Genomic DNA, 22,296 nt, shown 5'->3' on the forward strand with positions numbered 1-22,296 from the left:
TTGGTCACTGTCCAAAAGGTGACCATTAAAATTAAAATCCATTAATAAGTTTATATAAACAAACAATTACACATTTGAGCAAATTATGATAAATAGGAAAACCATTACATATATATAAGTTATTTCTGATGAATTTCTGTGTGTTTCACCTTGAAAGTCCTTAAGGATAAATGGGCTATGAGCAGAATGTCATTCATAAAGCATATTGTAGGCTTTATATGCAGTACAATACAGTGTAAAAGTCAAAATGCTTCATATTTGCTCAAAATCCATCACAATAAGGTAGATCCATCACAACGACATTAATACAAAATACAATTCACCACAAACTGCATCCTACAAAATGAGCATACAGTTTAATTAATATCTCTCTAAAACTATTTCAAAATAACCTGAACATTACAACCAGGAAACAACAAGGGAGAATTTTATTGCAGGACTGTAGTATTTGACTGCATTTCTTTTAGCTAAATCAGGTGTACCTAATACACAGTCAATTCAGTTTAAGTTCACGGTTCTGTCATGGCTCAAAACAAACACTTCATTTCCCAGAAACCTTCAGCGTACGGGAAGTTGACGTGTAAAGTTACGGCCCTAAAACGGCCAATGGGATTGGCAGGTGGATACGGAATCGCATTGTGATTGGACGTTGAATGCGCCAGTTAGGCTCATTCCAAATCACCGGGCGCTGTGCGTGTGAAGAGGTGTTTTCTGAATATATAATAATTTAATGGTTTCTATTAACCGCCTCCCATGCCATTTAGACCATCCAGCTATGTTTGGCTCTTCCGGTTAAGTGGCTTTACCGGTGAACTACGATTGTCAGCGAGTTCGTTCTGCCGTCTCAGACCGACATTTCGCACCAGTCCTCCTTTGCTCTTCGCCCGGAAACTAACGATGCAGTCGAGCCCAAATGTGACCAGCAGCAGCGGGTGCGACAAGGAGGGCTCGGGCGGAGCAGGCAAGCCAGGGCCGGGGCTCTTCAGCAACATCCCTACGATCACAACAGAGGACACGGGTCCTCCGGCGGAGATGAAACGAGTGGGAAGCACGCTTGTCGTTAACGAGAGAAACTTGAGGACCCCGAGTCCTCTGTCTGGGGCAAACTATGATGACGACTCGGAGGCAGAGTCTTTCCGGGATGGGAGAACCGAGGAGGTCGACCGGGACACCAGGAGCAGGGCGTTTGCTTGGTGCCGAGACTTTTTGTCAGGCTCGTGGAAGACTATCCAAGAGGATGATTTTCAAATCAGCATCGTCAGGTAAATAATGATAAAAAATAAAAAATAAAAACTAGAATGGCCTTGTAACGAGTAGTCATTGTAGGAACCTGTGTTGCATGTCTCTGCATGGACTCTATAAGGGTCATCATTCATTTAGATCATTGGTTTTCATCTCCTGTGGCAGTAGTCACCATATCTTTTTTATCCTATTGTCATATTTTGTTGTGATATCTATGGTGTGTCCCTCTAACACTATGGGATTACCATTTGTTTCTCCAAGGAACCCTAAACTTAACCATCTGTGTGTGTGTGTGTGTGTGTTGTGTTGTGTTAAACTTGTTCTGTACTGTTTGAAATTGACTTTATCAAAATACTCTGGCAGATGTCTGGGCCCAAGGGGATGAACACAACATGAAAGCATTTTAAGCAAAATCTCCAGCTGTTTTGTGACTAATCTTTATGACAGATTCTATGAGGACCTGTTAACTTTCCTACAGTGTAATAACGCTGGATTATCGTTTATGTTTTGCAGCGGTGGACTGAGTAATCTGCTGTATCTTTGTTGTTTGCCTGAGCATGTGCAGCCTGAGGGGGAGGAACCTCACCAGGTGCTCCTCAGAATATATGGTGCCATCTTACAGGTTTGTCTGTCGAGTAGGGGTCCTCAAGAATTCCTTTTGTTATGTGAATATGTGTGCCCGCATACATTTAATTATCGTGGGGAAAATATCAGAGTCTGATTAAGTAATATGCTATTACTGTAGTCAATCTGCTGTCGTTGTTCTTCACATGCCAGTTTGATAGAAACAAAATCACCATATATCAAGTCTGACTGTCTTTCTTTCTGTGTATCTTCGCCACAGGGAGTGGATTCTCTGGTGTTAGAGAGCGTGATGTTTGCCATCCTGGCAGAACGAACTCTGGGGCCAAAACTTTACGGCATCTTCCCTGAGGGACGCTTGGAACAATACCTTCCGGTATGATGCATACCTAAGTATACACACACGCACATACACACACTGTGTGTCTCCCTTGTTTCACATTGCTGTCATCTTCAGCCAAAGTGCATAAGCATCTGTGTGAAAACAAAGTGACACATGTTATAGTAGTGGTAATAGTTACAATAGTTATTGTGCATCGTGTGTGTTATTATGTAAAGCATTCAATATTCAGGGTCAAATTATAATGTGAAGGTTCTATAGAAAATATTTTTTGTGGAGTTGTAAAGGTCCGAGAGTAATTACTTGACTTAATTCTTAATGTTGACGAAGCATTTGCAGCAGCAGTCATTTCTGGGTGTTTCTGTTTTACCAGAATGCCCGTATGCGTACAGATCAGCTTTCACATCCTGCCATCTCAGCTGAGATTGCCATCAAGATGGCACATTTCCATAACATGCTCATGCCCTTTAACAAAGAGCCTAAGTGGCTGTTTGGGACCATTGACAGGTAAGGACACCTTGATATGGCTCACACATTTTTCTACTACTAGAACTGTCTGTTTTTTATAATTATATTACTGTCTGTTTTTTTTTCCTTTAGATACATGGATCAAGTGATGAAGCTTAATTTTGTACGGGATGCACATTTGAAGAAGTACAAGAAGCTGATGAAGCTGGACCTGCCTGCTGAGCTGGAGAGCCTCCGGTGAGTTGTGGCACAGGCCTCAGAAGGCCAAATACTGCATATTGCATGGACTGACTTTATATGTTTGGTATATATAAAGCTATAAAGTTGTGATAGGTAGGGTTAAGGAAAGTAGTGGCATGAAACCTCTAGTATCCTCTCTCCTCTGCTTTCAGTAACCACCAGTGTCAGTGAGAGACAAAGCAAAGCCCTCCTGCTCCAGAGCTTTACGGTCAGAACGATGATGCAATCACTATTGCTTAAGCCAAGTGCCAACTAGATGCAGTGTCGTCAGAGCTGTCTCATATTACCTACTGTAATCAACATTTGGGCAGAGTGACAGTTTAGTCTGTTGATCTTCTAATGTTAGGAGGCCACCACCAAATCACTCAAGAATGGTTGAATGATAGTTCTAACATCAGAGTTGACAAGGGGAACACTGGGAGGCCAATTTAATGATTAAATAGGAGTGAAGACCCTCTTGTCTGGCTCCACAGTAACCCTGTGAACATGTGGATCCTAAAATAAAATCAGTTATCCTATTATCTAGTGTGTGCGTGGTCATATTCATATGTATTTATCCAACATGTAAGGGAGTCACAATAAAGCTTAAAGGCTTGTTTCATCTGTGGCCTGTATTGGCATTAGATTTGCTGAATTAAAACAAAATGTCAGTTTACAGCATAAATCTTGGTCCTTAAACAGCTTGATATCTTTTTTTGAATAGTCTTTCTTGTTAAGTTAAGATTAGTGGTACAACCAGGCTTGCAACAGTAGAATGTTGACAAACTGGTGACAGATGTACAAATATTTAGACAGTACACAATGTCATCACCACCAGACTAGACAAGACTGCAAATAGTTAAATAAGGTGACGTAGATTAATGGTAAGAGATCGTATGTTATATAAGTAAGGCTGGAAGGGTTGTAGTTGGAGATTTGTTGGAGACAAGAATTTAATCTCAGGGACAGAACATGCTGTCTTTCTGTTTCCTGTCCAAATGCTGACCTTTGTTCCAGTGCCTCCACGACTTCACGGGCTGAGTCGTGCTGACACGTCTGACCTCTGCAACCAATAGAGAATCAGCCCACTGTTGTCTGTGTTTATCTATGAGCACATTTTTATGTTGCAGACATGTACCAGTCTCGCACTGAGATGCAGTCACCACTGCCTGGAAATCCCCTGGCTATCATTTGATGTCCTCCAACTTATCTAAGTTGATAACACATCTTTTGCTTAGATATAAGACTTCAGTGTACTCTGTTCATAGGTTCATTCTAGACAAGTCAATCAGAGTGACATTTTAAGTTTGATTTTTTTTTCTTTCCCCTTTCAGGCTTTATCACTGTAGTGAACTCAAGATTTCATTTATACTCTCACAAACTTGCCACTTGTTGAATGTGTTGAATGATTTTTTGGACCTCATAGTTGAGCTATAATAATGCTTGAATAACACTACTTGCATATGCAATACTGACTCTCTCTCTCTCCTCTACCTTTTTCTTTCATCGTGCACTCTGTTCTGGCTCTTACCTCCACAACAGTGCATTGCTGGCAGCGACTCCATCACCAGTGGTGTTTTGCCACAATGACGTCCAGGAAGGTACAACCTTGTAACGTTCTGTCACACCTCTAATTTTGTCTGATTGATCCTGTCACCTGTCCTGTCTGGCTGTGCTGTCACATTTCGTAGGAGAGTAGTATATTGCATAAGTCAAAGGAAGGATGTGGTGTATTAATAGGGACAGCTCATATTCACATGCATCATCATATGGGTGAGGATGAGCTACTGAAGAGGGGGCGACAGACACAGATTTAGGTTCCTAATGAATGAGAACAGAACAGGAAACCACCTAAGACTACACTTGGACTTACGCTACATGGACAAAAGTATGTGGACACCTGAACATTATACCTAAATTTGATAATTATTCCTCCATGCCAGGTCAAGGTCACCATGACCACACAAAATACATTTTAACTCAGTTCACATGCCAACTAACTGCAATTGGGCTGGTTGGTAGAGGCAGACAACCGGGGCAGCACACAGTATGTGTGGTGACCAGAATGAAGAGTTCGGATAATTGTCAGTATAACAGATATACCAGTTTTCCATTTTGTTGGGCTAAACCATCCTGTGGTCTGAACCTAGAAGTAGCTGATGCAATTAATATTTAATACTATTAATATTAAATAGCGTGACTCATCAGTGTGGGTGTGGTGGTTTTTATCACTTCTTGTTTTTCCACTGCAGGTAACATTCTTATACTGGAAGAAAGGGACCACAACTCAACAGAAAAACTCATGCTGATAGACTTTGAATACAGCAGTTACAATTACAGGTAATGTCATACATTTGGTGTTAAGGGACTGGTTTTGTTTTCAGCAAATCAAATGAGTTATACTTCAACAGTATTGACTAATACTATAATTAGAAATGAGTGGTTTTGGGCTCCAGTCTTAATTGCACCTTGGTGTATTACTATAAAACATACTATATTTTCTTTTTTTGTAGGGGTTTTGACTTTGGGAACCATTTCTGTGAGTGGATGTATGATTACACCTACGACCAGTGGCCTTTCTACAAAGCCACACCGGAGAACTACCCCACCAGAGAGCAGCAGGTCAGTCTAAAGTTTTTACAGCACAGTAAGATGGTCTTTTTTTATTTGCCCTCTTATCTCCATCCTTGCTTGTAACAGAGGCTCACAGTATTTGTTAGCAGTCGTGATTGTAACTTCCCCTCTGAAGGCATGGAATTACTGTTGTAAAAGGTGTTTCCTACATAATATTCTTATCTATATACCAAACTCCATGTCCTGGTGATCACAGGAAGATTTATAGATGTTGACATATACATTAATAAACAGTTACATCTGCTTTGCAACTACTGTACTCGATAGTGTGCTATAAACAATTTATGAAATATTTATATACTGCTAAATAGGAAGACTTAAAGTGTTACAAATAGATTTTCTGCAACATTTCCCTGCTGAATCTAGTTAGATGCACAGTTCACGGAATAGTTTTGTACTCTCTTCTCTCTGTGGAGCCCAGACAGATAACACCATCCTACAGCTTAAACCCAAGGGCAAGGGTGCTTAGGTAAAAGATAACAAAAGAAAAGTGTTCTGGTGTCACAGTGTCATCTAGTGGTAACATTCTCTATCGCAAGCTTGAGATGGAGAGTGCAAACTCACGCAGAAATCTAACCAAACTGTCAATTGATATTTTTTCCCTGCCTTCTGTTATTGCAAAAATAATCAGCTAGAACAATCAGAATCAGAATTTATCTTTGGGCTTTGGTGGTAACTGATTGCGCATGTTATTAGTCCTACCGGACATGTACAAATCAGTAATGTGCACTGCAATACTTTTTGTCCTTTAACATAGAGATTCGGGACGAACACTTAAATAAAAAAGCATATTAATCTTTAATAGGTAAAAGTAATGAAGTAATGTTTCAATGTAATAAGCTTGCATTAACTTACTTATCTATTGCTGAAGCTAGAATTCCTGTCTCTAAAAAGAATTACTAAATGTAAGAAAAAATGTGTATATAATAATGAAATATTAAATGGAATGGAACAAAGCTAAAACAAATTTAGGAGGTAAGAAAATAAAGCAACAAGTCACCAACAAATGTGATCACTGTACATGAAATATACATGGAACATGTCACAAATAAATAATAATTAAATAATCGTTGCTGTTTTTTGCAGCTTTATTTCATAAGAAATTATTTGTCAGAGGAGAAAAGACACTCTGACGTTACCAGGGACCAGACACAGATCGAGGAGGACATGATAATTGAGGCGAACAGGTAACACAGTGTTGTAATAATTTACAGCAGTGGTGAATATGTATCATAAAACTTTCAGCGGAGTCACAAGATCATTGACATTTTTTTTTTTTTTTTTAAATGTTTGTTTTGATTTGTAGATATGCATTAGCGTCACACTTTCTCTGGGGGCTATGGTCCATCATTCAAGCCAAGATATCCAAGATCGAGTTTGGATACATGGTAAGGAGAATTTAGTTTTGTTGTTGTTTTTTAACAGTCTGAAGGAAACACAAACAAGGCACACATTAATATTCTTCACTCTACAGTATTTTTTTAATGTTTGATTTCAGTTTATCTTGCCTCGTAGTAAACACTGTTGTTTTGCAGGACTATGCCCAGTGTCGTTTTGATGCCTACTTCAAGCAAAAAAAGCTTTTCTCCTGAATTCCACCAGAATGTACCATCTCGTCCACTTGTCCTCATTATCCTTCAAGCCTATCTCATGTCCAGCTCTATGCAGCTCTGCTTAAGATAAGTAATGGTTTGTGAGAGGTATACATTTACACGCTCAGTAAATGTGATGTTCAGCTATTTTATTTTATCAGCCATTTTAAGATGCACTTCACTTATTTGGACCATTTTTTGACATGGGCATTGTTATTTCTGTAGCTGTGCTCTCTGTGCATGTCAGTGGTGGACAGTCCCAGTCGCCAGAGAATTTATGTCAGACTTTAAATCTTACTGTAATAGTCATTTTGGTATATTCAACTGATAGTATTGAGGTCAGTGTTGAGGGCTTTTGTATAGGTCTTTGCTTTAGTGTTTTTAGTCATTCTACCTCACTTCTTTCTTCTCATGTTCATTCTGCATTCAGGTGCATAGATTCCACAGGGACTGACTGTAAAGGCATCCTGTGAGGGAAGAAGCAATCTGTCAACATTCTCACCTAGCTACTCCGAACTTAAACTATCCCATGTCTCATAGGTAGTTTTACTGTAGAGTATGTGAAAATATTCCCCAACAATCTTAAATGTTAAGTTAAAATCTTAGACACATTCATCAATTTATCACAAGGGCTATTTTATACAGTATCGCTGTAGCCAACAACATTTAATGTTACAAAGTGTATGGCATTTACTTCTGTAAAACTTGATCTTGTCACCACTTTAGATATCAGTTATTAACTGTACATTTCAGTTGCATCTTTAACTGTGTGTCCATATTTAATTCAGCTTGTTTCACCTCTGTTGTTGATCTGATATAATATTTCCATTCTTAGTTTTTTGTTTGTTTTCCTTTGCCAAGAATATTAACTTGGATTATTAGGTTGTATTATGTTAACTAAAATGTCCATCCAGCACATTCAACTGGATTGCCTAAATTAGAACCAACAACAATTGAAATCTATGTTGGAATAAAGTCACATGACCTCCCTGTAGCCCCTTTGAATGTGAAGTGGGGTTTGACATTTTCTAGAAGCTTTGTTTAAATGCCTTTATGATTCTTTTATTTATTTAGACTGTCTCCTGGATTTGACCTAATGCACTGCCATCAGTTAACGTCTGCATAATTGTGTTTTACACATAGCTGCATCTGTCTACTCATGAAAAGAAACTAGAAACTTGACTGTGCCTCATTAACTGCAGCTGTTTTTATAGCAAATTTGTCCCAGTACAGTTTCATTCTGTTAGAACTTCTCTGTATTATGTTGGTCTGATTTGCACTAATAAAAATATAATTTAAAAGCAAATAAATACATGTGCTTAGAACCTGTGTCAGTGTACCTATTTTTCTTCTCATCAACAAAATATCTAAAATAAAAGATATTCCAAAAAATGTAGGGATACATTTTGTGAAACATGAAGTTAGTCTGATATCTTACATTATTACCATCTAACTGCAAGGTAACTTGAGTGCCCCATGATGACGTCAAGAGCAGCGTGAAGGTGGCCATGTTTCATCTCAGAGGGCTGACTGTTGTCCCACCCCCATGTGCCAAGAATAGACCAGCAGAAAGAAGTCCACTGCTCAGAGAATGAAGGATACTTCTAAATCAACTGGATCTGTTGCAGAACAAACAGGAATTCTGGAGTTGAAGTGTTACATTTACCAGCCTTTTATTTAGCATGCTGTTTCTGTTGGCCTGCGGTCTTAAATCGCTGACAGCTGCTTCACTGTTTATGCTGTTGAAGGGCACGTGACTGTGACAGCTGACACAGGGAAAAGAAGACGAGCTGTTGGTTCATGGACTACACTTGAATATGGACTGTTCTGTCCTCTGTTTTTATATCGTACAGTGGCTGTTTTGAATTATGTGGGGGGCTTGCCTTCCCTTTATATGGAGGATTTACAGTGCCATTCTGAATGTGTAATTAGAGCAGTGGTTGTGTGAGAGGTGCAGAGCATCTTTAGACCTTTAGAGTTTTAACAATCAAATAACATCTGGGACATTAAAAGAGTTTGGCATGGGTTAAACTTAGAATACTCTGTCAGTGACATGAATCCTTTCAGGCAATATTTTATGATTCTCTTTGAATGGATAAGCTTATGGCTAAAATATGGTCTCAGAAGGCTTTTCAGAGATTTTCCAATAGTCAATACCTGGATAGCATCCCCAGTTACCAGAGATACGCAATCATGCCAAGAGGACTCAGAGGAGTGGAAAACCAATGAGGCACTCCGCACATATCACCTTGGAGATGGAGGCAAAACTATGGTTACAGTCCAAACTAGTACACATGCTTTCCATGTAAGTATAAAACAAAACAATTCTCCCAGCCATGCAGGTTAATCGAAAAACTAACCAAAGACCATAGAAACTGACTTTAGTAATTCATTTTTAAGGTGGACCTTGGAAGACTTTCAGAGTGCAGCGAGTACTTCCGGGCCTTGTCCCAGTCCAAAATGAGAGAGACCTCAGAGAGCCTCATCCACCTGGACCATGTGTCCTCTTTCGTCTTCTACAATCTCCTTGAGTTCTCCTTCTATAATAAGTTTAAGGTCCCTCAGGAGGAGTTGTGCACACACATCCAGGTATGCAGAGAGAGATTTAGCTCTCCATGGATATTTATCCATGTTCCTTTAGTGCTGTGATTCACCCCAAAACTAACCTACCACCTCCTGCTTCCACCCTTCCGGACTCTGGAGGTCAGCAGCTATCTCCTAACTGAGGCCTTCCTCTCAAAGTGCCTGTCAGTGCTGGCCAGTGGACTCAGGCCAGATAACTGTTTATCCTACCTGAATCTGGCTCAGGAGATCTGCTGTGCAGAGCTGAAGATGACAGTGTTAACCTACCTGAGTAGAAACATGATGGAGCTGCCACTCCTCACCAAGTACGCAACACTTAATGGTATCATTAAATGATTGGAAAGCTCAAATCAGTTCAGTTTTAATTTTGGTAAAGCTCTTGACTGTAATCAGGATTTACTACAAGGACTGGGTTTGACATGTTTCTTTCTTGTCATTATAAAACTGATTCATACCTCAGGCGTCTGAACGATGAGGAGAAGGGTGAAATTGTCAACCTGAGGATACAAGGAGACCAGCATCTCTGCAGTCTCAGGAAAGAGAACCTAACTTCTTGGAACGACCCAGAAACAGAACGTGCCCGACACCTCTTCATCCTGAACAGCTCAGAGGACAGTGAAGACTGGCATCCAGTTACAGAGCTTCCTTTCAGGGCTGATAAGTGGTGTTTCACTACAGTGGTTCTGTATAACTACCTGTACATCATAGGAGGCTATCGGCAGCGTGTGAAGAGAGGCTGGGAGTTCAAGATGGCTTCCTTTAGGTATAATCCCATTACTCATACGTGGGCCTCCACAGCTCCTCTCATTAAGGTGAGACAGAGCTTGTAAATCCATCTGATCTGTGTACCTTACCCCTTCTCTTGCCTTGTCTTTGTCAGTCATTTATATAACACTGATGAAAACTGTAACCATCTGCTGCGTCCACAGCACAGACGGCACTTCAGTGCAGTGGCCTGTGAAGGCTTTATTTACGCTGTGGGAGGCTGGTATTTGGACTCCCTGGTGACTCCGGACTCCTGCACGGCTCTCTATACAGCTGTAGAATGCTACGATCCATGGGAGGACACATGGAGGTTTGTGTCTTCTTTGTCAGTGCAAACCAGTTGGCAGGTTTGTGTAGCACTGGATCTATGCTTTTCTAACTGAAATGTTTCCCCTTGAGAATAGCCCTCCTCAGGCACTTGTTGGTGTATTGGTGACTGAATGTAATCTCTGCCTTAGGTTTGTCTCCTCACTGCCACTCACTGACTTCCAGTTTACTGTGTCCTTGTCCCATGATGTGCCCCTTGCTACTAGCCTTGGACACTGTCTTTATGTGTTGGGGAGTATCCAGAGGACTGGAGAGAAACTCGTGCTGCAGTACAACACCAGGGAAGGTACAACAAGGCCGAGCCACTGCTCTATTTGACCAGAAGAACAAATGGTTTCATTAGGAAAAAAGCTCATACTTGTGTGTGCTTTTGTCTGCTAGTTGTCTGCTCCATTGCTTTCAGCTCAGTCTAATCACTTTAGATGCACAGTTTACACTGGTTCCTAACATGCTCATCAGGACTTATGAAAAACGGTGCTGCTGCATTTTCTCTGTGCTTTAGACTCCTGGTCTGAACTACTTCCCACCCTCACCAGAGCAGATGCAGACCTCCCTACTCTTTACTTCCTGGGTGCCACCGACAGACTGCTTGTGATTGGTGGAAACAACTCAGAGAACGTTGTGACATCCTTCTGTGTGCAGTCACAGAAATGGGGACAGGTAAGAATCAGATAACAAGTGACTGAGACTGTGCTGATTAAAAAAAGAGGTTCCTGACTATTTGCATCTGAAGCACAAAGACGTCTTGTCTAGTTTTTTTTAAATGAAGTCAAAATGTCCTTTATCCTTTTCCCATCCAGGTGCAGGGGGCTGAGAAAGTGGCATTTGCAGGACAGGGTACAGTTGCAGGTGACAAGGTCCTGATGCCAAGTATCGAGCACAACGCTGTTGCAAGCCTAGATCTCCAAACTCTCTCCCTCAGAGCTTTACCTCCTCTGCCAGTCTCCACCCGCTATGAAGCTGTCTTTTATCTTCACTTCTAAGGTTATAGTGAGTTTATTTGTTATACTTTACCTACAGTAACAGTCAAAAGTTTGGACACACAGTGAGTCCAAGCTTTTGACTGGTACTGTATTTTATTTAACATGGATGAATACAATAGTACTTAAGTCTTTCTGAAACTCCATCGGGGGATTATCAGTGCGGGATTATCATTGTCTCTTGTGTTTAAAATCTTGGTTTAAGGGTCAACCACAGAATAAAGCGCTGTAGTAATTCTGGGAGAAAATTATTTTGAAGAGTACAGAGAACTTCAGACCTTCACTTGATTGTAAATTATAATTGCTTTTAACTATTCCTATGCTGGGACTTTAGTGCTTATTGGATCTGTAAGCGTAGTTTTTACTGTTATTGCCTGTTTGTGGGATTCAAAATCTCAATGAAATTCTTTTTGGATAATAAAGGTTTTTCATGAATATGGGCTTTCCTGAATTGTAACACCCTGTGTAGGTGTTGTTTATTTTTTGTTTGCGGTTTATACTAAAGAAATGTCTCCCTGTCTTTCTGACATTATTGTTGGATTTAGATTTAGATTTCTGGTGCTATGAACTAAACTCACACAACTGGCCACACAGGGTCAGTCGCAATTAAGACATTTTGTTTTTCTAACCTTCTAATCAAAGAAAAGTCATGATGCTCGAATCTGCTGATAATTCTACCCTCACATAATTACATCTTTATTATCATTTTGAAGACGTGCTTGCACTCTTTGTCAGTGAAAAGGAACTGTCACATCGCTCTCAGTTACATCCTAACACAGCAACATATTCAGTTACACAGCAGAGACCTGGGCACATGAGGTTGGGCTCTGTCTATGTTTGGTGTCTTATTACAAAAAGAAGCATGTCACAGAGAGAGAGAGAGAGAGGGAGAGAGAGAGTGGTGTTGGGGAAGTGCAGACGGGAGCTCTGATCTCACTACCTGAGGAAAGCCATTTCAAGGGCACTGGAGTCACACAGAGAGCACTCGACCCTGTGTGCAAAGGAATTTCACCGCCTCACCAGCACAAACCAGTCACAGCTTTTCTTTGCCTGAGTGGATTACACGGACTCTGTTCTGACAACGGTAAAATATGGTCCTGCTTCTTGTTTGTTGTTCTTATTCATATCTGCATGTTCTTGTTTTAGGTGCGGAGGTTTTCTTGGCTGATAGGTGTAGCATAAACTTAACTACATACTGTTTGTGTGTAAAAGGTTACAGTGAAAATGCTAAATTATTGACATCTTTTATTGTCTTGCACTTCATGTGTCATTTATGCAAAATGTTAGGTGGAAGTTGTGATGGGGAAGTTCAATCACACAGAGCTGAAACATTAATTTTAGCTCTGTAAAAGGTTTTCTAATAAGTTGTACAGTAGCAATCATGTTGACCTTTAACATGTAGATAGCTTCTCGCAGTATTCTGTAATACCAGGGAGTTTAGCATTCATCTGTGGGTTTTACTCTGTGTTTATATTTTCATGTCCATCTGAGGTCTATGCACATGCTCAGCCGGTGCACCGCTATATATGGCCATTGAACTTTGTCCCACTTGGTGACTGTTCAGTCATATGACATGGAAAAAGAAATCCTAGACCTGTCACCCTGACCATTACATGGAGTCACTTCTGAACGCCAAATATTTATGTTTACAATTTCTCAAGCCCATATCATTTAAAACACAATAACTGAACGCTTCCAGCTTTGCAACATTTCATGCTGACATCCATGAATCCCATATCAGTGGACATTCTTATCACATTATGAGCAAACACTGGAGTCAAACAGTGAAACTTTCTCTTAAATAAATAAAAACAACTTCTATTCAGATCTGTCAAAGTTTGTCTGCTTTTTGTAACTCTTCATCAAAATAATGTCAAGTTTATTTTGGGAGCTAATTTGCATAAAATTAGAGGTTGATCTCTGCATTTCCGGTGGAGATTGTGAGAAATAAGAGTGTGTTATCTAATATTTAGCTATTACAGGATATGGATTGTGGCATTGTGATGTCGGATGGACCTGCATCTATAGCTGAAACAAACCAACATACTGTACATTTAAAGCATAGATTACATTAAAATGGCTTAAGAGTTCGCCTTACAGTGTGATCAATATTTTAAAAATGTGAAATATTAATGTGATATTGGTTTACATTAAAGCCTATACAGAAGGTAAACAGATGAAATAATATTCCATACTGCAAAAGAGGTGTTAGTACTAAGTCTTTTTTAAATATTATTATTATTTGAATACTATGTATGTTTAAATATTTCCGTTAGAAACCTAATAGTTTTCCTTTGCTTTCCATGTTAGTAATACGCGGAGATGGCTGAGGCGCATCAGGCGGTGGGCTTCCAGTTCACCGTGCGCCCTGATGGTGTGGACCTTAAGCTCAGTCAAGAGGTCATCAAAAACATCTACCTATCAGGACTGACAGCATGGAAGAAGAAAGCCATACAATTCAAGGTATAGCCAGATGTAGCTCTGGTTGTCAGTGTTCAAAGTTCAAATTCAAAATATGGAGTCACTCCTGATCATAGTGTAGTATTTACAATGCATGTATTTGGTCATTTTCTTTCACATTGTCTGAACAGAACATAGGATATTATGTTCCTGTGTTAATACTGAATCCTGTTTTTTTTTATTCACAGAATGGAGTATTAGCGGGAGTCTATCCAGCCAGTCCGTCCAGCTGGCTGATAGTTGTGATTGCCATGATGAGTTCCCTGTATATACGCATAGACCCCTCTCTAGGAATGATTGATGCCATCAAGGATAACCTACCACAAAGGTCAGAATCCCCCTCCCCCTAGTCCAGAATGATCATTCATTGGTTTGGTTCAGTTTTAAGTATTCCTCTGGATCATAGGCTTGTTCAGATGACTTATGCAATAAACCAAGTGTTTAAAATGTACATTTATAGTCTTGTCTGTTCAATTTCATCTTTAAGTTTTGATAAGATGACAAGTGCAGTGTTGTGCCTTTTCTGAGCAGAGACTATATGTCAGTGCAGACCCGAGCGGTGCTGAGTGCCATCCTCTTTGCCACCGGTCTGTGGCTGTTCCTCATCTATCTCCTGAGATACACCCTTAAAGCTCTGCTCTCCTACCATGGCTGGATTTTTGAATCCCATGGGAAAATGAGCACATCTACTAAAGTTTGGCTGGTACGTTTGTCCCTCTGTCAAAGTCTTTTATTGTACTACAAGTTCCATTGAATTGTCTGGTTGCCAGTACACCATCTAATTTAATCATGTCCCACCCTCAGTGCAGAAGGTGTGGTTGATTCTTGTTTGAATCTGTTATAAATGGTCATCTCTTCTACTGTAGGATTTATGGTGTTGTTTGTTTGTTACCAGAGCCTGGTGAAGATGTTCTCTGGACGCAGACCACTCCTCTACAGTTTCCAGGCCTCTTTACCCCGGCTCCCTGTGCCCAGTGTGGATGATACAATTCGCAGGGTGTGTAATTACACAGAATTTATTTCTTTTTAATGAATGTGGCCCAAAGGTTTTTTGAAGTACATGATCATGGTGTGGAAGCAAACGAAAGACATCATTTTAAGTATGTACTGGATTTTTTTTTAAAGAGATATAGATAGATATATTCTATCGTACAGGATTTACAATGCATGATTGTAACGATACTTTTCCTGGGCCAGCAGCAACAATATCAACACGAATGGCGCACAAACTCATACTGCCCCACTAATCAGCTTTCTTCCATCAATCAATCAATCACTCACACACACACAGTGATTGATTCATCCTGTTCTGCTTAGGTAGACCTATAATAAATAATGTATGTACCATGTACTGTATCACACAGGACTTCCACCATATCAACTATCCTGGTATAGAGACGTTTTGACACAATAGTCAAGTGTTTCTAAAACCAACCAATGTCACCTACTTCACATACTACTATAAGCACAACAACTGGGAGAGAGGAACATACACATACAGGATATAGAACTGTCTATAATGTGTGAATGATAATATGAGAGAAAGCCTACCTCATGTGACAGACTTCTTTCTGGCCTTTCTCCTGGAAAACTCCTCCACTGCATCATTAAAGTCCAGGTCTGACCAGTATCGATAAAGAATTCAAGCGTTGTCGCCTCATCCTTATTATCAGTTTATTTTTAATTGTCGCAATGTGCAAAAGTAGAGAGTGGTAAACTGTGGCGCTGCTCAACTCGTTACTGAACCTACACAGGTGGAGATGAGGGTGGTGCAGTTGAACAGGTGTGTGGCAGGGCTGTGGCTCTCTGCCGAAAAGTCCAGATAAATTTGTATTCCATGATGTTTTAAAACAAAATCCTCTCTCGCAATTAGCCGCTAAATTTCCACGGCCATCACCTGACCTCTGACATCATCATGATACATACACAGACAGCACTTATCATATTTATTTTTTTTTATTATTTTTTTTTTTTTTTTTGCAAATAAAGACACTCTACATTCACTGGTTTGTATTCCAACAAAGTCACACTCAATTTATCTGATTTGATATATATATTTTTTTTTAATTAGGCCACAGTTGGTGGGAAGTTGAAGTTGCCATGTAGGCATCGGCCCTGTAGATAACATTTGGGGACCTGTGTGGGTGGAGAAGAGCAAGGCTGGTAGATGGTAGTGAAGTCAAGACTGTCTGAATATGTCTGTCAGCTTCTAGCCACATGTCCAGAAACTTACTATAATCATATACCAAGACTACATTGAAATGTAAACATTCCCTTTTGTCATGTGATCCATTATTTCAAAACTAATATCACATATCTTCCATTTATGACTTTTACATCTTACATTTTACCCTATCTAACACATGAACTAAGCCTTCACAGTGAAGCTTTTTCTAAATGTTTGAATGTAGTTTGGTTAGCAATACAGATAATGGTTTGACTATACCACCATCTGCTGTTCTAGCTGCCCTCTTCCAACTTGTGAAAATTAAAGTAGTAATGTAATAGAATCTGTCATGTCCCCTTACGTGTACTGCACATCTGCTAAGTGTTTTCCAGGTTTTCTGTTTGTGTATCTCATACATAACTCTGTTCCCTTGTTCTGACAACACACATCAACATGTTTTTCCCACAGTACCTGGAGTCGGTTCATCCTCTGCTGAATAGTGACCAGTACAACCAAATGGAGATTTTGGCCAATGACTTTAAAGATTCCAAAGCAGCCCAGCTACAGAGATACTTAATCCTAAAATCCTGGTGGTCAACAAATTATGTAAGTAAATAAAGAGGTGACACTACATTAGAATTCAAATTCAGGAGCATCATAATATTATATAATAATAATCTATATCTTCCATAGGTAAGTGATTGGTGGGAGGAGTACATCTACCTCAGGGGCAGAAGTCCTATCATGGTGAACAGTAACTTCTATATAATGGTAAGATAGACTGTCATCTGATCAGTTTTGTTATACCAGTGGATTAGTATTAGTAATGCTATTTTAAAATTTTACTCGGAAATTATACATTAAAAGGTGAAAAAGAACTACATACAATTGACTTTTTCATGCTAAATACTAAAAAAACAACAAAAATTCCTTTAATTCTCAGAACTTCACCTTTTACATGCCAGTAATAATATTTGGAATAAAAATCTGTTTTGATTTACTCTGCTCTGCATCTTTATTTTTGCTGGCTCAGTATGTCTTGTTTGTCCATGTGGTGCATTTCTTTATATGAAGGACCTCTTGTACGTGACTCCAACACACCGACAGGCTGCGCGTGCAGGAAATGTGGTCCATGCCATGCTGCAGTACAGACGCAAACTGGAACGTGGTGAACACGCACCGGTAATGCCATCATATTACCACCATGTAATGACATTACCACATTTTCTCCCGGTATCTTCTATCTAGTCTAAGAACGAACATTAAACCTTTTAAACATTCATGACTACGCAAGCAACAATCAAATCTGAGGTTAGAGGGGAAAAAAACACCCCTTGGCAGTTTAACACTCAAAACCCAAGGTAATCTATTTCAACAGGACTGTGTGGGTGTGATTTGCTCAGGTTTGATTGATAGAAGCCTTCTTAGAAGCAAACAGCAGATTTAGATTGGAATATTAGTACATCCTAATTGGTGCATGGGAGCATATGATAGTGTTGTTTCCACCTGAGCCGTGAAACCCACACTTAAAACTCACGAGACAAAAACACAAGTACAGGAATCTTTCATGCAAAATAACTAAAGCTATTACAGCTTTGGCGAAGAATATCTTGTTCATGTGGGCCTTTAAATCTAGTTAATTTCTTTCCCCATTGATTTAAACTTAGGCATGATTTCATTTCTTTCTCTTTTCAGCTGAGGGCTCTGGGGACTGTTCCTATGTGTTCCACTCAGATGGAGAGGATGTTTAACACCACTCGCATCCCTGGCATTGAAACAGGTGACCAACTATTCAGGTCTGCACAGCTTAAGGGGTGGATCAACACTCAGTCACATAGGAGAGTTCCTGCTGTGCTGGAGTCAAACTTTTCAGCTGAAGTTTTGGCACACAGCACACATTTCTGAGAGATGGCCAGAAGTGCAACTGGCTTAAGTTGCAGCCCACAGAGAGCAGTTTTCTCCCCAGTGTGGATTTCAGTGTTGATTTACTCTCTAACAACTGCACTGAAGGCAAAATATGTGAGATAGTTCCTAATGGATTGCTCTTCTAATTATATTCTACCTTTAATCTTTGTTGTTACAGTAAAGATTACTTACTTTTTTGTTGTTCTCGCTGAACTATCCCTGCAGATATTGTGCAGCACCTGACTGACCGTAAGCACCTGGTTGTCTACCACAAAGGCCGATTCTTCCAAGTGTGGTTGTACACCGGAGGGCGCCATCTCTTACCCAGTGAACTTGAGACACAGTTTCAAAGGATCCTCAATGATACATCTGAACCCCAGCCAGGAGAACTCAAATTAGCTGCCCTCACCGCAGGAAACAGGTATATTCAAACACACACACTCATACAAACACACAGACATGTGCGCACACGCATGCACAGACACATACTCACTCACTTAGATAAACAGGTTATTGTCTCGCTCTACTTCTAGAGTTCCATGGGCTCGGGCTCGGATTAAATATTTCAGCCAGGGAGTAAACAAAGTGTCCCTGGATGCCATTGAGTCAGCTGCATTCTTCCTGACACTGGATGATGAGCCACAGGGTTATGACCCCGCAAAGACCAATTCACTTGATAGTTACGCCAAGTCCCTGCTACATGGAAAATGTTACGACAGGTAGGCAGAGGAGGAGAGACCGTTTTTTTCTGCTCATTGCAGGTTCGAATTTAGTGGTTTATTTCCCTAAAAATGTTCTCGTCTCACAGGTGGTTTGACAAGTCTTTCACCTTGATCTCTTATCCAAATGGAAAAATGGGTATAAATGCTGAACATTCTTGGGCTGATGCACCGGTTGTAGGTCATATGTGGGAGGTATGAAATCTGCACAGGTATTTTATGTTAAAGCAATAATTGAAAAATCGCAGTGATGTTCAGCGGTCCTTTTCCCTCTGTGTAGTATGTCCTTGCGACAGACTGCTTCCATCTTGGCTACACAGAGGAGGGACACTGTAAAGGAGATGTGAACAAGGGCCTGCCTAATCCCACTCGACTGCAGTGGCAGATTCCAAAGGAGGTACAGTACAGGCTCAAATCATTTATTGCCATTAATACAGTTAGCCAAGTTTCCATCACTAAAAGAGTTCCCTCTCTTTAGTGTCAAGAAGTCATTGGCACCTCATACCTATCAGCCAAGCAGATAGCTGATGATGTGGACTTCAATGGTTATCTGTTTAGTGAGTTTGGGAAAGGCCTGATCAAGAAGTGCAGGACCAGCCCTGATGCCTTCATTCAGCTGGCCCTGCAGTTGGCACAGTTCAGGGTAGGACTCGAATCAGCCCTGTGTCTGGAATCACATTAATGACAATATTGCTCACTATTGCCTTTAAAGCTTTTAATCGTATCATCTGCCTTCATTAAATCACATTAATCCTTCTGCTTTATAGGACCAGGGAGTGTTTTGTCTGACGTATGAGTCATCAATGACTCGAATGTTCAGAGATGGTCGGACAGAGACGGTACGCTCCTGCACTTCTGAGGCAGTTGCATTTGTCAGAGCCATGGAAGATGCAGGTGGAACAGTAAGAAAAACACATAAATACACACAAACACTAAAAGTAAATAAGGGTAATGCAACATAAAAGCTCCATTACATAAGGTTCTATGGGTTTGAAGGATGCTTTGTTACTCATAATGCATTTGTAGTAGTGAGTCCAGCAGAGCTGTAGACATTAAAACCTTTCACTGGATTGAATAATTCCAAGTTTTTGCTAAATAATCTTGAATATATCATAATAATGAGTGTCTTATCAGGCTTACAATTTCACAATCTGTGACATATTAAGCCTAGGCGTAGGCTCTGCATCGATCCTACACAGAGGTATATGACAGGTCATGTTGTGCGAGGTCACCCTGTAAAAGGTCACATTGTGCTGCTCGGGACTTGGTCACCAAAACCTAGACACAATGTGTCCCTGTGTGTCAGTGCACTGGACTTTGAACTCCCTGATGTTCTAGGTTAAACTGAGACTCATGTCACAACAAAAAATAAGGTCATGTTAAAGTCACATGTACATGCTTGGAGACTATTCTTTTGTGAAAACAAGACTTTAAACCGTCTGTTTGTTTGTTGTCTTTGTGATCAGAATGCCCAGAGACTTGCCCTGTTTCGGAAGGCAGCAGATAAACATCAAAATATGTATCGTCTGGCCATGACTGGTTCTGGTATTGACCGTCACCTCTTCTGTCTCTACATAGTGTCCAAATACCTTGGTGTTGACTCGCCATTTCTTAAGAAGGTTAGGATTCATTTCTGATTCCGATTTTTTTGTCTTAGCCTGCCTATCATAACCTTTTTACTTTCTAATCTGCCATTTTACTCACAGCATTCAATGTCTTTGCTTCTAGGTTCTTTCAGAGCCCTGGAAGTTGTCTACCAGCCAGACTCCACAGCAGCAGCTCAATTTAGTTGACATCAACAAGTTCCCTAAATACGTGGGTGCTGGTGGTGGATTTGGCCCAGTGAGTTAGATTGTTTCATTTTAGAGATGTGCACAAGTTACATGCTCATGTTTGGTCCTGTTGTCATTATCTGGAAGGTTTGGCACAGTGAAATAATGGCACTCTTGTGTACCCCCAGGTGGCTGATGATGGTTATGGTGTGTCTTATATCATTGTTGGGGAAAACCTCATTACATTCCACATCTCCAGCAAGTTCTCCAGCCCTGACACAGTAAGAACACAAAATCAGAGCACTGCATATTATTGATCCATATACCGTTTAGGTAACCTTTCAAAACTCAATACTGTCTGTCTCATTATTCCTGCTCTGTGTGACCTGCAGGACTCATTCCGGTTTGGTCAGCACATTCGGAAGGCCATGCTTGATATCCAAGGACTTTTTAAGCCTGAAAATGATAAGAAGATGGTGGAGCATGGAAAGATTGTGCAGCTGGAAAATGGGAAAAAGCATGTATAAGAGACACTGTGGGTTGCTTTGATGGGTTTGACTGACAAGACTGTGAGTCAGTCTTTGACATGCTTCATTCATATAAACAAAACAAAGTTCTGGTGACAGGTTGCACTTGTGATCTTTTTGCTTTTCTGGTGGGTCATATTATAGGAGGCAGTCATTCCACTCACTCAGACAAAGGGAATAGTTGTTACTCCACTAATTTATTTCTATTTATATTGTACTTTTCACAGCTGTTTGGTGCTGAGGGAAAGATGTAATCTCTAATTATGGGAAATTTTGACTGTTTTTTTCTCCTTGAAATGTTTTGTCAGTTTACGCCATAGACTGTACATAAATTTAATGCTATGCAATAAATCTAAATATAATCTTAGATGTGGTCTATAGTTTGTGCATATGAAGCTTGTTCATGTATCTGCCGAAAGACTTCAGTGCTGTTTCAAGATGTAAATCCTTTGGTATATGCCAGCATTTATAAATTTACTGTTCATTTTACAGTGTTTGTCATTTTTTATTAAAAATAAAACACACATATACTCTCATTACATAAGATTACTATCAGTGGCATCTGTGCAATTAATAAACAGTAGAAAGATAAACCATTAGATATCAATTCATCATACTGGTAACTTTCATTACACATTTAAACAACTGTAATAGTAAACATTTGTAATACTAATACAAAAAAGACACAGAAAAACAATCTGTTATTAGAGTAGTTTATTATAAGAGGTCAGGTGAAGGTTGTCTTGTTCCTGATATCCATGTGAACATTAACAGAGGATTTTCAGCTGCATCCCAGCTATTAGGATAAACAAAAATGATCTGGACTTTGATCAGTTGGAGGCGTCTTTACACTAAGTCCGATTTCTCTCAGTACATCTTCTGGCAACATTGAGAAAGCAAAACTAAATGCACCAGATCCTGAGCAAAGGCAACAAGCGGCAAACTCACGGATTATAGCACTTGCTGACTGACAAAACCTCTTTCTCCTTTTATACAGTTGGACAATTCTGATTC

The 22,296-nt window shown here is 40.0% G+C and overlaps 3 protein-coding genes across 6 annotated transcripts; all 3 read left to right on the forward strand.

Annotated features, from left to right (window-relative positions):
- Nucleotides 1-667: 667 nt before the first annotated feature.
- Nucleotides 668-8,402, forward strand: chkb (choline kinase beta). The gene is made up of 11 exons (XM_071501406.1): nucleotides 668-1,262; nucleotides 1,756-1,864; nucleotides 2,087-2,200; nucleotides 2,538-2,671; nucleotides 2,765-2,869; nucleotides 4,394-4,452; nucleotides 5,104-5,191; nucleotides 5,365-5,473; nucleotides 6,572-6,672; nucleotides 6,792-6,873; nucleotides 7,021-8,402. Exons 1-11 carry the CDS (start codon nucleotides 754-756, stop codon nucleotides 7,075-7,077), a joined length of 1,467 nt encoding a protein of 488 aa, XP_071357507.1. The 5' UTR covers nucleotides 668-753; the 3' UTR covers nucleotides 7,078-8,402.
- A 215-nt stretch (nucleotides 8,403-8,617) lies between these two features.
- Nucleotides 8,618-12,186, forward strand: LOC139634785 (kelch domain-containing protein 7A). 3 transcript variants are annotated; one of them, XM_071501443.1, is made up of 8 exons: nucleotides 8,618-9,382; nucleotides 9,478-9,666; nucleotides 9,781-9,965; nucleotides 10,121-10,472; nucleotides 10,590-10,735; nucleotides 10,884-11,038; nucleotides 11,255-11,412; nucleotides 11,553-12,186. In XM_071501443.1, exons 1-8 carry the CDS (start codon nucleotides 9,131-9,133, stop codon nucleotides 11,733-11,735), a joined length of 1,620 nt encoding a protein of 539 aa, XP_071357544.1. In that variant the 5' UTR covers nucleotides 8,618-9,130; the 3' UTR covers nucleotides 11,736-12,186. The 3 variants fall into 3 exon arrangements, with proteins under 3 accessions (XP_071357544.1, XP_071357553.1, XP_071357538.1); XM_071501452.1 differs by having other exon boundaries at nucleotides 8,635-9,382; nucleotides 9,789-9,965; XM_071501437.1 differs by having other exon boundaries at nucleotides 8,981-9,382; nucleotides 10,959-11,038; nucleotides 11,553-11,871.
- Nucleotides 12,187-12,646: 460 nt separating this feature from the next.
- On the forward strand, nucleotides 12,647-21,771 carry cpt1b (carnitine palmitoyltransferase 1B (muscle)). 2 transcript variants are annotated; one of them, XM_071501419.1, is made up of 19 exons: nucleotides 12,647-12,816; nucleotides 14,043-14,195; nucleotides 14,381-14,520; nucleotides 14,724-14,895; nucleotides 15,088-15,189; nucleotides 16,828-16,965; nucleotides 17,053-17,130; nucleotides 17,434-17,541; nucleotides 18,055-18,139; nucleotides 18,490-18,685; nucleotides 18,798-18,983; nucleotides 19,073-19,178; nucleotides 19,264-19,380; nucleotides 19,462-19,626; nucleotides 19,751-19,885; nucleotides 20,450-20,602; nucleotides 20,712-20,825; nucleotides 20,944-21,036; nucleotides 21,148-21,771. In XM_071501419.1, exons 2-19 carry the CDS (start codon nucleotides 14,055-14,057, stop codon nucleotides 21,280-21,282), a joined length of 2,364 nt encoding a protein of 787 aa, XP_071357520.1. In that variant the 5' UTR covers nucleotides 12,647-12,816; nucleotides 14,043-14,054; the 3' UTR covers nucleotides 21,283-21,771. The 2 variants fall into 2 exon arrangements, with proteins under 2 accessions (XP_071357520.1, XP_071357528.1); XM_071501427.1 differs by lacking the exons at nucleotides 12,647-12,816; nucleotides 14,043-14,195 and having other exon boundaries at nucleotides 14,385-14,520; nucleotides 14,743-14,895; nucleotides 21,148-21,434.
- Nucleotides 21,772-22,296: the final 525 nt, after the last annotated feature.

The sequence above is a fragment of the Trachinotus anak genome, unplaced genomic scaffold (genome assembly GCF_046630095.1).
Source record: "Trachinotus anak isolate AG129_WGS33_773 ecotype Australia unplaced genomic scaffold, CSIRO_AGI_Tana_v1 ptg000002l, whole genome shotgun sequence".
In the NCBI taxonomy this organism is placed as follows: Eukaryota; Metazoa; Chordata; class Actinopteri; order Carangiformes; family Carangidae; genus Trachinotus; species Trachinotus anak.